General features: G+C 51.7%; 1 protein-coding gene across 1 annotated transcript in view; it reads right to left on the reverse strand.

Annotated features, from left to right (window-relative positions):
• Window positions 1-15,791, reverse strand: part of e2f7 (E2F transcription factor 7) — a 57,013-nt gene extending 41,222 nt beyond the window's left edge. The window contains exons 1-4 of the mRNA XM_070901538.1: window positions 15,712-15,791; window positions 14,303-14,401; window positions 10,549-10,833; window positions 259-427 (exon numbers count right to left, since the gene is read on the reverse strand). Of these exons, the coding sequence (XP_070757639.1) occupies window positions 259-427; window positions 10,549-10,833; window positions 14,303-14,401 (553 nt within the window). The 5' untranslated portion in view covers window positions 15,712-15,791. The remainder of the gene's footprint in view (window positions 1-258; window positions 428-10,548; window positions 10,834-14,302; window positions 14,402-15,711) is intronic.
• Between the last annotated feature and the right edge of the window lie 981 nt (window positions 15,792-16,772).

A 16,772-nucleotide genomic window follows, 5' to 3' on the forward strand; every position in this document is an offset into this window, starting at 1 on the left:
TCTTCACCCAGAGAGTGGTGAACCTGTGGAATTCTCTACCACAAAAGGTTGTTGAGGCCAGTTTATTAGATATATTCAAAAGAGAGTTAGATGTGGGCCTTACGGCTAATAGGATCAAAGGAAATGGAGAGAAATCAGGAATGGGTACTGAAGTTGCATGATCATATTGAATGGTGGTGCAGGCTTGAAGGGCCGAATGGCCTACTCCTGCACCTATTTTCTATGTTTCCATGTTTCTCCCTCCGACCACAAGCTTACCAAGTTCGGTTGCCACTTCATCCAGGGAAATTTCCGTTTTCTCGGTTGAAATGGGATCATTGGGATAGCGCGCCAGGAATTTCTGGCACAGAAGCCCCAGACTCTTCTGCTTCCTGCTCGGGCGCTGAGGTTCAAGTTCATCCGTAGCGCCGTCGTCGATCGCAGCGAGCTGCAGGGGACACAAAGAACGGGTTTGTACTTCACAAGAGGCGGCCCCGTCTTACCATCGCTCGTTGTGGGGAACTCCCGCGGCTGCACCGTCACTCGTCCAGCCAGCAAACGTTTCTCCTCCGCCGGAAATTCACCCGCAAAAGATTGGACAGGCTGGGGGCTCTCGTCTCCGGGCTCGACCTTCCCGGGAGCCCCTCAACGCCCGCCCAGAAAAAAAACCACAAACATTTTGTCAGTAACGCTGGGGAAAATTTCCATTATTAAGTTAAAAATAATCGCCCTGCGAGAAAATGGATCTTGCATCAGTATTCTTGGCGGTTAAGGGGAGACCAAGTAAAACGGACGGTTCTTAAAAAGGTTTTTAATTTAGCCCGAGGCTGCGGTTGGGCCTAGGGAGGGGGTGAGGGGACTTTAAAAAAATTTCACAAAAAAAAAGTTAAAAAACATTCCCAAGATAGTTTTACAGTTTGAAAAAAATACATAAAGAACCTTTAACTTACCATCCTTTGCAGAGTGATCAGGGGGAAGAGAGGAGGGTGGGGGGAAGGAGAGGAGGGTGGGGGGGAAGAGGGGAGGGTTGGGGGGAGGGAGAAGAGGAGGGTTGGGGGGTGAAAGAGGAGGGTTGGGGGGGGGGGGGGGAAGAGAGGAGGGTTGTGGGGGGGGGGGAGGAGGAGAGGAGGGTTGTGGGGGGGGGGGAGGAGGAGAGGAGGGTTGTGGGGGGGGGGAGGAGGAGAGGAGGGTTGTGGGGGGGGGGGGCGAGGAGGAGAGGAGGGTTGGGGGAGGAGAGGAGGGTTGGGGGAGGAGAGGGGGGTTGGGGGGGAGGAGAGGAGGGTTGGGGGGGGGAGGAGAGGAGGGTTGGGGGGGGGGGAGGAGAGGAGGGTTGGGGGGGGGGGGAGAGGAGAGGAGGGTTGGGGGGGGGGAGGAGAGGAGGGTTGGGGGGGGGGGGAGGAGAGGAGAGGAGGGTTGGGGGGGGGGAGGAGAGGACGGTTGGGGGGGGGGGGAGGAGAGGACGGTTGGAGGGGGGGGGGGGAGGAGAGGACGGTTGGGGGGGGGGGGGGGAGGAGAGGACGGTTGGGGGGGGGGGGGGGGGAGGAGAGGACGGTTGGGGGGGGGGGGGGAGGAGAGGACAGTTGGGGGGGGGGGGGGGGGGAGAGGACGGTTGGGGGGGGGGGGAGGAGAGAGAGGAGGGTTGGGGGGGGGGGAGGAGAGAGAGGAGGGTTGGGGGGGGGGGAGGAGAGAGAGGAGGGTGGGGGGGGGGGGGAGGAGAGAGAGGAGGGTTGGGGGGGGGGGGGGAAGAGAGGAGGGTTGGGGGGGTGGGGGGGGAAGAGGAGAGAGGAGGGTTGGGGGGAGGAGAGAGGAGGGTTGGGGGGGGGAGGAGAGAGGAGGGTTGGGGGGGGTGAGGAGAGAGGAGGGTTGGGGGGGGGTGAGGAGAGAGGAGGGTTGGGGGGGGGTGAGGAGAGAGGAGGGTTGGGGGGGGGTGAGGAGAGAGGAGGGTTGGGGGGGGAGGAGAGAGGAGGGTTGGGGGGGGGGTAGGACAGAGGAGGGTTGGGGGGGGGGGGGGGAGGAGAGGAGGGGGGGGAACGAGGGAGGATGGATGGATGGATGGATGGAGACGAGGGCAGAGTTGGAGGAAGGTAGAGTTTTCGGGAGGGTTGTTAGGCTGGAGGAGGTTCCAGAAATGGGGAGGGGGCGAGGTCATGGAAGGATTTGAAGACGAGGACAAGAAGTATAAATTGGAGGTGTCTGCAGGCCGGGCTCACAGTGTGGATCAAAGCTAACACGGCCCGTCATGAGCTGCAAGGATTCCAGAAATGCGAGGGTGTACATATCCTCTTGAAAAAAGGCTGAGGGGTGACCTAATAGAGGTCTTTAAAATGATGAAAGGTTTTGAGAGAGTGGATACAGAGAATGTTTCCACTTGTGGGGAAGAGCATAACTAGAGACCATCAATATAAGATAGTCACCAAGAAATCCAATGGGGAATTCAGGAGAAACTCCTTTACCCAGAGAGTGGTGAGAATGTGGAACTCGCTGCCACAGGGTGTGGTTGAGGCGAATAGTATCGATGTATTTAATGGGAGGCTGGATAAACACATGAGGGAGAAGGGAATAGAGGGTTATGCTGATAGATTTAGATGAGGAAAGACGGGAGGAGGCTCGAGTGGAGCATAAACGCCAGCATGGACTGGTTGGGCCGAATGGCCTGTTTCTGGGCCGTATATCCGGTGTAATCCTGTGACTGCTGGGCTGGGCTGCCACGTTGCTCCTTCTGCTCCCCGGCCTGCTCCGACGGTGCTCGCAGGCCAGAGGCCGCACAGCATGGTGGCCTAGGCGAGCAGTCTGTGAGGCCCCCGGCCTGCGAGCACCATCGGAAGGAGCAGCATGGCGGGGTACCACTCCAGGGAGCAGCGCGAGCTGGTGCAGGAGAGCAACGGCAGCGAAGAGTGACGTCATCAAGGTCCAGGTCGGTGATTGGAGCGTGGGCAGGTACAGCAGGAGCGGCGAGGTCGGGGCGAAGGAGCGGCGAGAGACTATAGAGGGACGTGATCGGGGCCCAGGAGAGGCGCGTGTTTGGGGCCCAGAAGAGGCGAGGGCCCTGGGGCAGCACGGACCCAGCCCACACTGTGCGATATGTGTGAGAGCACTGGGTCTGTGCAGCAGAGCTGGTCTCCAGTCGTCCTGGTTAACCCTTGCCACTGGACCAAGACCTCGCTCTGTCAAGCCCGTGTGGTGGCTGGTGTGCAACGGCCACCCCACGTTAAACAAATCCACGCACAGGCATCTTCCACCCTTGGGATGTAGTTCGGGACCTGGAATATTGGGTCCTTCATTGAAACACCGGTGAACTTTTTGACGTGGACGCAAGTCATCCTCGATTCGAGGGCCGGCCTGTGATGATGTAATACTATGGGCCTTGTTGCCACTGGTGTAGCCAGGGAGAATTATGTGGGGTTGTGGGGGGGGGGCGAGAGAACGCAACTTAGAAGCGGTGGGGCAATAAGCGGGACCAATAAAAACCTCCACTTTTGCGGTTATCGCCCAAAAAAGGGTTTTCAGATCGCCGGCTTCTCGCCCATTCTCAAAGCACCTAGTCTCCACTTTTGAAAATGGGCATTAACCGTGAGCGATATAAAATGGGCAGTAGCGGTAAAACTTTTTGACCTTCTGCCGTAAAGTGTGGCTGTCCGCAGCAACGGCATGGCAACGCTCGATTCCCGCGATTCTGAGGGTCAAAGGTCACCGTGACATGCGCAGGAGAGAGAGAGAGAGAGAGAGAGAGGGGGAGGGGGGAGGGGACTGAAGGCACGTCTGGGTGTGGTGTGGCTGCTTTGGGAGAAAGAGGGAGACTTTACAGCATCACAGCAAGTAGGCAAACAAAAAGTAGCTGTTACCAGCCACATATTTGTCCAAATTTGGCCAAAAATGGAGAGAGGAGGAGGAGGAGGCATCACAGCGCGCTGTGAAGACTGATGCTGGAGAGAGCAGTGAGGTGGGAGAGGAGCACATTGGAGGCCGCAAAAGAGCCAGGAGGTTCTCGGACGAGGCAAATGCCTCCCTCCTGCAGGAGGCAGAGTTACACTGGGGTGATTTGACACAGGGAGGGCGTGGGAAGCCCACCCCAAAGGCCTACCAGAGGATATGGACAGAGATCGCAGAGGTGGTCTCGTCGGCGACCAACGAGATGCGCGAGGGCAACCAATGCCGCAAACGATGGAACAACCTTGTGCGATCTGCAAGAGTAAGTAGTACATTGATTTACATGTACTCATGTATTTATATAATTTGATTTGTGACAGTCATGAATGACTCAGATGTGAGGTCTTGCACTTTTTCCGGGAATGTTACTCAAAGCCTGCGGTCACGGTGTACGTCTTTAGGTAACGAAGGATAATTTTCATAACAATGATGATTACATCTGTGGGTTATGTGTTGTATCAGTCTCTGTGACAGTACCTAGCAATGATATCACGCAATGATCTCATGCCATGTCGTCCTGTCACCTTTTACAGAAGAAGCTATCGATGATGAGGTCCGTGCAGAGGCGAACGGGTGGGGGGGCCGCCAGTCCCCAGCGACATCACTGACATAGAGGAGCGAGTGCTCACACCCCCGGACAGCCACGGACACATCTGCAGACCCTGAAGTGGTGCCACGTGAGTAAAGCTTACACCATTGCTAACGTAAAGTCAATAGATGCCACACCCACTCATATACGAACAATCATAAATGATAGATGCTTTCTAAAATGGTCACAGAAATAATGATGGCCCAATGAAAATCATTGGACTGCAAATGTGTTGATGGTCATGAAGTGTGATGTCTGCGATGATTTTGAGAGCAGTGGTGCTTGTGTCGTGCAGATGCTGTGTGTAGCGCTGGACTCACCTTGTCACTGTAGCACCCACTTCGCTTCGAATGACCTCATTTGTGTTTTTCAACTCAGCCTCAACATGTGATTGGTGTTAATGGTGAAAAAAGTGGGGAGTGGGCAGGGGTTGGGTGTCATTGGCTGTGATATTTATGATTTCAAGCCAATGTTGGTAGAAAATATGTGTTCTTGAACATAACCTTGTTGCGCCTGGTCTCAGATAGCTGGACCGTTACACACTGGTGATTCCTCAACATGAAAGGGTGAAATACAACTTAATATCAATCAACGTAAATGTTGTGTATCAGTAAAGCATGCACTCCCATGTTCCGCCACCAGGGAGCGCATCCGCTGAAGTCCCAAGGGATCCCAGCATCCCTTGGGAGCACTGTGTATAAGCCGGCCCCCTAAAGGCCTGTTCCTCACTCTGGAGTGTCTTAATAAAGACTGAGGTCACTATTACTTTAACCTCCCTGTGTGCAGTCTCATCTGTGTTAGGAACACAATAACTGGCGACGAGTTTACGAATCCAATGCAAAGATGCAGCAAACTGTGGGCATCCTGGAGAAGTTCTCGGAGGGTGAGGACTGGGAAGCCTATGTCGAACGGCTCCTTTGTAGCCAACGAGCTGGACGGAGAAGGAAGCGCTGCAAAAAGGAGAGCGGTCCTCCTCACAGTCTGCGGGGCACCGACCTACAGCCTCATGAAGAATCTTCTGGCTCCGGTGAAACCCACAGATAAGTCATATGAGGAGCTGTGTACACTGGTTTGGGAGCATCAGGGAGGGAAGAGCATGCTGATGGCAGGATATCGATTCTACACGTGCCAGCGATCTGAAGGTCAGGAAGTGGCGAGCTCCGTCACCGAGCTAAGGCGACTTGCAGGACAATGTGAGTTTGATGGCTACCTGGAGCAGATGCTCAGAGACTTTCTTGTACTGGGCATTGGCCACGCGACCATCCTATGAAAACTTTTGACTGTAGAGACACCGACCCTCAGTAAGGCCATTGCGATAGCACAGGCGTTTATGTCCACCAGTGATAACACCAAACAAATCTCTCAGCACACAAGGGCTAGTAATGTTCATAAATTAACTGGAACTGTGTTTGCGAGCAGAAATGTACAGGGCAGAAACCACGAGTCTGCAACTGCCAGCGGGCCTCAGGTGACCCAGATGACTCAGAGTCTCCAACAAAGGATGAATGCAAGGCAATTCACATCTTGCTGGCGTTGTGGAGGCTTCCATTCAGCCTATTCATGCCGCTTCAAAGGGTATGTTTGCAAGAGCTGTGGAACAATGGGGCACCTCCAACGAGCTGCAAGCTCTGCAAAACCTGCTAACCACCACGTGGCAGAGGAAGATCAGTCCATGCTGGATCAAAGCAATTTTGAGCCTCAGAGAGAGGAGGCAGATGCTGAAGTACACGGGGTGCACACATTTTCGACGAAATGTCCACCTATAATGCCAAATGTAAAATTGAATGGCTTACCCGTAGCCATGGAATTGGACACTGGCGCTAGCCAATCCATCATGAGTAAAAAGATGTTTGAGAGACTGTGGTGCAACAAGGCAGTCAGACCAGCCCCGAGCCCCATCCACACGAAACTGAGAACGTACACCAAAGAGCTTATCACTGTCCTGGGCAGTGCCATGGTCAAGGTCACCTACAAGGGCACGGTGCACGAACTGCCACTCTGGATTGTTCCGTGCGATGGTCCCACACTGCTTGGAAGGAGCTGGCTGAGCAAAATCCACTGGAATCTGGGACGACATCAGAGCGCTATCACATGTCGATAAGGCCTCATGTACCCAGGTTCTGAACAAATTTCCTTCCCTTTTTGAGCCAGGCATTGGAAACTTTTCCGGGGCGAAGGAGCAGATCCACTTGGTTCCAGAGGCACGACCCATTCACCACAAGGCGCGAGCGGTACCTCACATGATGAGGGAGAGAGTGGAAATCGAGCTGGACAGGCTGCAACGCGAGGGCATCATCTCCCCAGTGGAATTCAGCGAGTGGGCCAGCCCGATTGTTCCAGTACTCAAAAGTGATGGCACGGTCAGGATTTGCGGCGATTATAAAGTAACTATTAATTGTTTCTTGCTACAGGACCAATACCCGCTACCTAAGGCAGATGACTTATTTGCGACGCTGGCAGGAGGCAAGACGTTCAAGCTCGACCTGACTTTGGCCTACATGACGCAGGAGCTGGAGGAGTCTTCGAAGGGCCTCACCTGCATCAACACGCACAAGGGACTGTTCATCTACAACAGATGCCCGTTTGGAATTCGGTCGGCTGCAGCGATCTTAGAGAAACATGGAGAGCCTACTCAAGTCGGTACCACGTATGGTGGTTTTTCCGGACGACATATTGGTCACGAGTCGGGACACCGCGAGCACCTACAAAACCTGGAGGAGGTCCTCCAGCGACTGGATCGCGTAGGGCTGCAGCTGAAGAGGTTGAAATGCGTCTTCATGGCAACAGAAGTGGAGTTTTTGGGGAGAAAGATCGCGGCGGACGGCATTCAGCCCACAGACGCCAAGACAGAGGCTATCAGGAACGCGCCCAGGCCACAGAACGTCACGGAGCTGCGGTCGTTCCTGGGACTCCTCAACTATTTTGGTAACTTCCTACCAGGGTTAAGCACCCTCTTAGAGCCCCTACATGTGTTATTGCTTAAAGGTGAGAACTGGGTATGGGGGGAAAAAAACAAGTAATTGCTTTTGAGAAAGCCAGAAACATTTTATGCTCCAACAAGCTGCTTGTATTGTATAACCCGTGTAAAAGACTTGTGCTAGCGTTTGATGTGTCGTACTGAGTCGGGTGTGTATTACAAGCTAACGTTGCGGGGAAGTTGCAACCTGTCGCCTATGCCTCCAGGAGCTTGTCTAAGGCCGAGAGGGCCTACAGCATGATTGAGAAAGAGGCATTAGCGTGTGTGTTCGGGGTAAAGAAAATGCATCAGTACCTGTTTGGCCTCAAATTTGAGCTGGAAACCGATCACAAGCCCCTCATATCCCTGTTCACTGAAAATAAGGGGATAAATACTAATGCCTCAGCCCACATACAAAGGTGGGAACTCGCACCATCAGCGTCTAACTATATCATCCGCCACAGGCCAGGCACCGAGAACTGTGCGGATGCTCTCAGTCGGCTACCATTGCCCACCACGGGGGTGGAAATGGCGCAGCCTGCAAACTTGTTGATGGTGGCGCAGCCCGCAGACCTGTTGATGGTCATGGAAGTGTTTGAAAATGATAAATCACCTGTCTCGGCCCGCCAGATTAGGACTTGGACCAGCCAAGATCCTCTGCTGTCCCTAGTAAAAAACTGTACTGCATGGGAGCTGGGCCAGCATCCCCGTTGAAATGCAAGAGCTAATCAAGCTGTACCAGCGGCGAAAGGACGAGCTGTCCGTTCAGGCAGACTGCCTGTTGTGGGGTAACCGCGTAGTGCTACCGAAAAAGGGCAGGGAGACGTTCATCTCGGATCTCCACAGCACACACCCGGGTATAGTAATGATGAAAACGATAGCCAGATCCCACGTGTGGTGGCCCGGTATCGACTCTGACTTAGAGTCCTGTGTACGGCAATGCAGCGTGTGTGCTCAGTTGAGCAACGCGCCCAGAGAGGCACCACTAAGTTTGTGGTCCTGGCTCTCCAGACCATGGTCAAGGATCCATGTCGACTATGCGGGCCTGTTTCTCGGTAAAATTTTCCTGGTGGTGGTGGATGCTTTTTCAAAATGGATTGACTGTGAAATAATTACGTGAAGCACTGCCACCACCACCATTGAAAGCCTGAGGACCATGTTTGCCACCCATGGCCTGCCTGACAACAGGCCATATTTCACCAGTGCCGAATTTAAAGAATTCATGACCCGCAATGGGATCAAACATGTCACCTCGGCCCCGTTTAAACCAGCCTCCAATGGGCAGGCAGAGCGGGCAGTACAAACCATCAAACAGAGCCTTAAACGAGTCACAGAAGGCTCACTCCAAACCTGCCTGTCCCGAGTACTGCTCAGCTACCGCACGAGACCCCACTTGCTCACAGGGGTGCCCCCGGCTGAGCTACTCATGAAAAGGACACTTAAAATCAGACTCTCGCTGGTTCACCCCAACCTGTATGATCAGGTAGAGAGCAGGCGGCAGCAACAAAATGTAAACGATGGTCGCGCCACTGTGTCACGGGAAATTGATCTGAATGACCCTGTGTATGTGTTAAACAATGGACATGGTCCCAAGTGGATCCTGGGCACGGTGATAGCTAAAGAAAGTAGTAGGGTGTTTGTAGTCAAACTAGACAATGGACAAATTTGCAGAAAGCACCTGGACCAAACGAGGCTGCGGTTCACAGACTGCCCTGAACAACCCACAGCAGACACCACCTTTTTCGAGCCCACAACACACACCCAAAGGATCAACGACACCACCCCGGACCAGGAAATCGAACCCATCACGCCCAACAGCCCAGCAAGGCCAGGCTCACCCAGCAGCCCTGCAGGGCCAACAACACGCCAGCCCAGCGAGGGCACAGCCAACACACCAGAACAGACATTTGTACCGAGGCGGTCCACCAGGGAAAGAAAGGCTCCCGACCGCCTCACCTTGTAAATAGTTTTCACTTTGACTTTGGGGGGGGGGGGGGGGGGGGGGAAGTGATGTTGTGAATCTGTAAAGCATGCACTCCCATGTTCCGCCACCAGGGAGCTCATCCCCTGAAGTCCCAAGGGATCCCAGCATCCATTAGGAGCACTGTATATAAGGCCTGTTCCTCACTCTGGTTTTATTAAAGACTGAGGTCACTGTTACTTTAACCTCCCTGTGTGCAGCCTCATCTGTGTTAGGAACACAATAGTAAATTTTAACTGGCACCAAGATGATGGGCACCACTGATGTCTGAGCTGCACACACACAGCAGTGTGTCAGCGTTGTCACTCACATCAACGCTCTTTCAGGCAAATCGTTCAGATTTCAGCTCCTCACATTAAGAGTGGGATTTTAAAAATGCCAGTCACACTGCTGGCGTCCGTTCAGAACAGTTCCACTTTTTGTGTGCGGTTTTTTTGGGCGAGCGATGTGTGCGCGAGGTTGGGAAAGTGATGGTGGGTGATCTCCTGGGCATTAGTTTCATCAAATGCGCTCTTTACGACAAAAAAAATGTGGGCGGGCGGTATTATTGAATTTCGGCGTTAATTCCATGCGGAAAGTAACGCTGGGCGATATTATGGGCGTTGATTTCGCCCATTCTGATGATTCGGCCCAAAAAAAGTGGGCAGGCGGTAATACATTCTCCATGTGCTTAACGCCGGGAAAAATAATGCTCGGTAAGTTTTCTAAAAATGCCGGTCAGTGCATTTTGTGCCAAAATGGGCACTAAATGGGCGTGATACATCATTCAGCAGTAAAATGGGCGGTAAGCATTCAAAAAAGTAGAGGTTCTAGCCCTGTGTTTTTTTAAAATTAAGAACTGGTTGGTTTATTAGCAAAGGTTTAACAGTCACACGACACATTACCGGTTCATCCACCAGGCTCACAACCACCTGCCCCATCGTGGTTCCCCCGAACCCAACTGGCTGGGGTTTTATTGAGTCTTGTGAACATTACGTGACTGGCTAAGCCACTCCCAACTCAACAGCTCTACAACTATTTTAAAGCAGAACATTAAATCAAGTGCCCCCTTTTGGCAAGGGCACTAGAACCTACAAAATTCCAAATAAACTTTTACGGAAACTTAGATGAAATTACCTGGATAACGTTGCTGATGGTTCTGACCCTCTCGTTCTCAATCTGTCGGAACAGTTCCTTTTTCTTCTCCCGATCCCGGATGTCGGGGCTCGCGGCGCTGATGAGCATCTTGAGGTTGGCCGTGGGGGACCAGGGCTCGGGGGACGACTTGTCCGCCTGTTTATTGGGGGTTATCTGAATGCGATCCGGAGTGCAGCACTTGCGCCTGGACACACTGCCCGCCGACAATTCAGTTTTCACCGGGGTTTGGGGCGATGCCCTCTTCGGTTCCATAAACAGGTTTTCCTAAACCGGAGACCAAAAGGGAAAAGCCACACCCGTGATTAAAAAAAAACAGGGGCTCGCGGATAAGAACATAAGAAATAGGAGCAGGAGTAGGCCATAGGTCCCCTCGAGCCTGCTCCGCCATTTAATACGATCGTGGCGGATCCGATCGTGCACTCGGGTCCACTTCCCCGCCCGCTCCCCATAACCCCTTAAATCCCTTATCGATTAAGAAGCGGTCTATCTCTGTCTTAAATTTATTCAATGTCCCGGCTTCCACAGCTCTCTGAGGCAGGGAATTCCACAGATTTACAACCCTCAGAGGAGGATAGAGGAGAACCAACTCTGCCCTATTACATCATTAGTGAAGGATGCTTGGAAGAACTGCGATACACGGAATGGATTCCTTATCAAAGACCCCACAGTACAACCTGAAGGATCAAACCTTCCTCTCAAACAGTGGACAAACATCAACTGCCTCAGAACCGGTCACAGTCGACGCTGCCGCCTTCTCCATAGGTGGAAGGTTAAGGCATCCCCGTCATGCGACTGTGGAGCTCCTAATCAGACCCTGGAGCACATCATCAAGCACTGCCCTCAGGAGGGAATTCGCAGACAGCCTAAAGATATCCATGCTGTTACACCGGGAGCTTTGGCCTGGATATCTGACTTACATAGAAAATAGGAGCAGTCGGCCATTCGGCCCTTCGAGCCTGCACTGCCATTCAATATGATCATGGCTGATCCTCTATCTCAACACCATATTCCCGCTTTTTCCTTATTCCCCTTGATGCCTTTTGTTTCTAGAAATCGATCTATCTCCCTCTTAAATATATTCAGTAACTTGGCCTCCACAGCCTTCTGTGGTAGAGAATTCCACAGGTTCACCAACCTCTGAGTGAAAACATTTCCCCTCATCTCTGTCCTAAATTTCCTCCCCCGTATCCTGAGACTGTGACCCCTTGTTCTAGACTTCCCAGCCCCGGGGAAACATCCTCCCCGCATCCAGTCTGTCCAACCCCGTCAGAATTTTATACGTTTCAATGAGATCCCCTCTCATTCTTCTAAACTCTAATGAATACAGGCAGAGTCGACCCAATCTCTCCTCATACAACAATCCTGCCATTCTGACTTCGATATTGACATTTGATTTGCTACTACCGTACAAAAGCAGCAGCGAAGGATAACTTCGCCCACTGTTGCCTTCAGCCGCCTGGACCCGAAGCTCTGGAACGCCCTCCGTACACCTCTCCGCCTCTCTTTCCTCCTTAAAACCCACCTCTTTGACCAACCTTTTAGACACCTGTCCCTGTTCTCTCCTTGTGCAGTTCAGTGTGAAATTTTGACATGACAATGTTCCCGTGAAACACTTTGGACAATGCTCCCTTCAAGCAGAGCGGCCACAGCTCTCAGGACCTCCTGCACAGCCGGATCACCAGCTTTTCAATGGGAATAAAACGCGCATGCGCAGCATTTTGAATGGGCAGCACAGCCCCTTAAAGGGACGGCGCACCGCACCCAAGAACAAAATTAAAGGGAACATTGGGCTTGGGAACGTTTTTAACGACGTTAAAAGGCACTAAATCAATGCAGTTTCATACGAAACAATATTTTTGGTACTTCAAAGTGGTCTTGTTGCAATTACGGTCAATCGCTGTCCAGTGGCCCATTGAAAATCATGCACGCGTCCGAGGCACCATTTTGAATCCCCCCCTGCCCCCCACCACCACAATGTAGGGACAAATAATCCGCACAGTCAAACGCTTCATAATTTAGTCCCAATCCGACAGAAAACGGGACCTTTCATAACTGGCACCAGTTAACCAGTGTGCACATCATTTACAAATCTTTTTGTAATATTTCAGAATTGCGGTGGTTCAAAGCGTTGTTCCCAATGGAACAGTAGCAGGCCATTCGGCCCTTCGAGTCTGCACCGCCATTCAATATGATCATGGCTGATAGCTGCATAACACTCTGTCTGTGCGACTGGTGGAAGGGTTCCCCGGGGATTATTTTAGGCAGTGGTTTACCAAGTACCAGCGTTCGATAATAACTGCCTCGGGGGTTGTGCAAGGTCTTCGCAACAGCGAATGCTGGTGAAAAATCAGGAAGCACTTTTTTCACACAAAGTGTAGTAGAAATCGTGAACTCTCGCCTTCCTCCCCCCGATAAGAACATAAGGAATAGGAGGAGTAGGCCACACAGCCCCTTGAGCCTGCTCTGTCGTTCAATAAGATCATGGCTGATCTTCTACCTCAAGTCCACTTTCCCCATATCCCTTGATTCCCCTAGAGTCCAAAAATCTATCAATCTCCATCTTGAATATACTCAATGACTGAGCATCCACAGCTCTCTGGGGTAGCGAATGCCAAAGATTCAGCACCCTCTGAGTGAAGAACTTTCTCCTCATCTCAGTCCTACATGGCCGACCCCTGACCCTGAGACCGTGACCCCTGGTTCTGGCTGTGGGTGCAGGAAGCCAATTGGAACTTTCAAAACTGAATGGGTGAATTTTTGTTGGGCAAGAGTATCGGGGGATATGGAGCAAAAGCGGGTAAATGGGGTTGAGGTACACATCAGCCGTGATCTAACTGAATGATGGGATGGCCACGAGGGGCTGAATGGCCTCCTCCTGTCCCTGAAACATAGAAAATAGGTGCAGGAGAAGGCCATTCGGCCCTTTGGGCCTGCACCGCCATTCAATAAGATCATGGCTGATCATTCAACTCCACTCCTGCCTTCTCTCCTTACCCCCGATCCCTTTAGCCGTAAGGGCCACATCTGACTCCCTTTTGAATATGTCCAACGAACTGGACTCAACAAATTTCTGTGGCAGAGAATTCCACAGGTTCACAATTCTCTGGGTGAAAAAGCTTCTCCTCATCTCGGTCCTAAATGGTTTACGCCTGATCACACCGATAACAAAAACGAAGACTGAATCCTTAATGCCGAAACAGAAAATTTTATCCTGGAAAAGTTGCCAATTAAGCCGCAGTTCTGCACAGTTAGTATCTGATCCGTTTAAAAAAAAACGTATTCGTTCATAGGATGCGGGCGTCACCAACAAGGCCGGCATTTACTGCCCATCCCTAATTGCCCTCGAGAATGAGGTAGTGAGCCGCCATTTCAGAGGGCAGTTAAGAGTCAACCACATTGCTGTGGGTCTGGAGTCACATATAGGCCCAGACCGGGTAAGGACGGCAGATTTCCTTTCCTAAAGGGCATTAGTGAACCAGATGAGTTTTTAACGACAAAACGGTAGTTTTATGCTCACCATTACTGATACTAGCTTTTTAATTCCAAATTTATTAACTGAATTAAAATTCTCCCACTGCTTTAGTGGGATTTGAATTCATGTCTCTGGATTAGTCCAGACCTCTGCATTACTAGTCCAGTGACATAACCACTAGGCCACCATTCCCACTGACAATGTTTATGTACATTTTATTTTAAGAAACTCAGATGCAGGAAAGCTACACATTACATTTACCTTCTGTGCACTTTTGCTTTCATCATTCAGGGTCTCTGGGGGGAAATCACATTTTCCATACCGTGCAGTCAAGAGATCTTTCAGTTTCAGGCACTCCATCTGCAAAATGAAAGAAATATACGAACACTTATTCAATAAAACGTTCATTCATAGAATAGTACAGCGCAGGCGGCCATTCGGCCCATCGAGTCTGTGCCAGCTCTTTCGCAGAGCGATCCAGTTAGTCCCTCGCCCCCTGCTCTTTACCCATACCCCGGCAATTTTTCCCCCTTCAAAAAGGGAGTTGGATAAATACTTGAAGGCTACTTTTGATTCTGCCTCCACCACCCTATCAGGCAGTGTATCCCAAATGCTAACCACTCCCGTTGCATAAAAAACTTTTCATGTCGATCTGATTCTTTTGCCAATCACCTTAAATCTGTGCCCCTTGGTTATTGACCCTTCAGCCACAAGAAACAGCTTCTCTTTATTTCAACCCTACATGATTTTAATCACCACCATAGGCAGTCTCTCGGAACATGATTTTGAACACCTCGGTCAAATCTCCTCTTGGCCTTCTCTGCTCCAAACAGAAGAAGCCCAGTTTCTCATTGTAATAAAAAGAACCACCTTCGCAACGGGTTGAAGCACACCCCAGCCAACAGGCGAACACTACATTCTCACAACTCTTTAATTTATTACATTGTGTTGGGATAGTTTGTCAAAACAGATTGGAGGTACTGGGATATTCCTGTCCTGGATTGCACGCAGCATCTGCCGAGTGCAAAAGCCAACTGGAAGTTCCTGACCTCCCAAATTGTTCCGCTAACTCTGGAGCCAACTTTGGAAAAGTTCTCTCTTTCTTTAATATCAACTGGCTCTTTAGTCACGACCACATCTCACTGCGAACTGTTTCAATCGTTGCAAAGTCTAAATATCAGAAGCTATTTTTAACCCCTAATTTTTTTAACAAAATTGGCGGAAAGATATGGATCAGCCCACCGTTTGAAATAAACGCCTTTATGGGGCAGCGAATACCTAAACACTCTCGTGACAGAAAATGATTGCTGAGTGAAGATTGCAAGCAGTTTCAGAAATGGTTTGTCACGCCGCATGTACAGGACAAGGTGAACTGTCACAGTTACAGACAGGAGTTACAGAACTAACACACAGCGACAGAAATAAAACCAAAGACTGGAAATCTGAAAAATATAAAAAAAAACTGAAAATGCTGCCAATTTAAATGATAAAAAAAATCAGAAAGTGCTGGAAATTGAAATGATAAAAAGCAGAAAATGTAAAATATAAAAACAGAAAGTGCTGGAAATGCAGAACAACATCTGGAAACAAATTAATGAGGAGCTCACGTTAATATAGTTTTAGAAAATGTGTTACAATGACTAAAAGCCAAATGAATGAAACGGACTCACCTTTCTCGCGCAGTGGCTGTAACCTTTTATATATATATATATTATTTCTAAAATGTATGCACTGAGTGTTTGAGTGAGCGCTCCGCTCCGGCTGCTGTGTCTCCCTCTCCCTTCTCCCCCAACTCTCTCTCTCCCACCCCTCTCTTGTCCCCTCTCCCTCTCCCCTCCTCTCCCTGTCCCTGTCTCTCTCTCTCTCTCCCCTCCTCTCCTCTCGTCTCTCCCTTCCTCTCCTCTCGTCTCTCCCTGTCTCTCCCTTGTCCCTGTCTCTCCCCTCCTCTCTCTCTCTCCCCCCTCCTCTCTCCCCCCTCCTCTCTCCCTGTCTCTCCCCCCGTCTCTCCTCTCTCCCCTCTCCCTGTCTCCCCTCTCCCTGTCTCCCCTCTCTCCCCTCTCCCCTCTCCCTGCCCCGGACCCCGGACCCCGGTCTCGGGGGAAGCCGCGAATTCCCGCCACTGTGGCGCGCTCCGAGATTCCCAGAGACGTCAGTGGGCCGGCCGGCCAATGGGGAGCGAGCCGCCGGCCCGCTTCCGGGTTTGTTTGGCGCGCTGCTCGGCGCGGCTGCAGACAGAAACCCGCCCCCCAGAGTCATCCTCATCCCCCGCACCCTCTCCCCACAGTCCCTGCATCAGCCACCCCCCACTCATCATCCCCTCTCCTTAAGTCATCGCCACGCATTATCACTCTCTCCCTATCCTGAGTCATCATCCCTCCCTCTCACCCCATTTGAGTCATCATCTCTCCTCCCCCTCCCTCCACCTAGCTCCCCTCTCCCTCCCCCCCTCTGCATTCCCCCCACTCTCTCTCTCCATTTCCATTCTCCCCCTCTCTCTCTCCATTCTCCACCTCCCTCTCCATTCTCACCCCCTCTCCATTCCCACCCTCTCTCCGTTCCCCCCTCTCTCTCCGTTGCCCCGCTCTCTCTCCGTTTCCCCCCTCTCTCTCCGTTCCCCCCCTCTCTCTCTCTCCGTTCCCCCCTCTCTCTGTTCCCCCACCCTCTCTCCGTTCCCACACCCTCTCTCTCTCCGTTCCCCCACCCTCTCTCTCTCCGTTCCCCCACCCTCTCT

Source organism: Pristiophorus japonicus, chromosome 15 (assembly GCF_044704955.1).
Source record: "Pristiophorus japonicus isolate sPriJap1 chromosome 15, sPriJap1.hap1, whole genome shotgun sequence".
Classification (NCBI taxonomy): Eukaryota; Metazoa; Chordata; class Chondrichthyes; family Pristiophoridae; genus Pristiophorus; species Pristiophorus japonicus.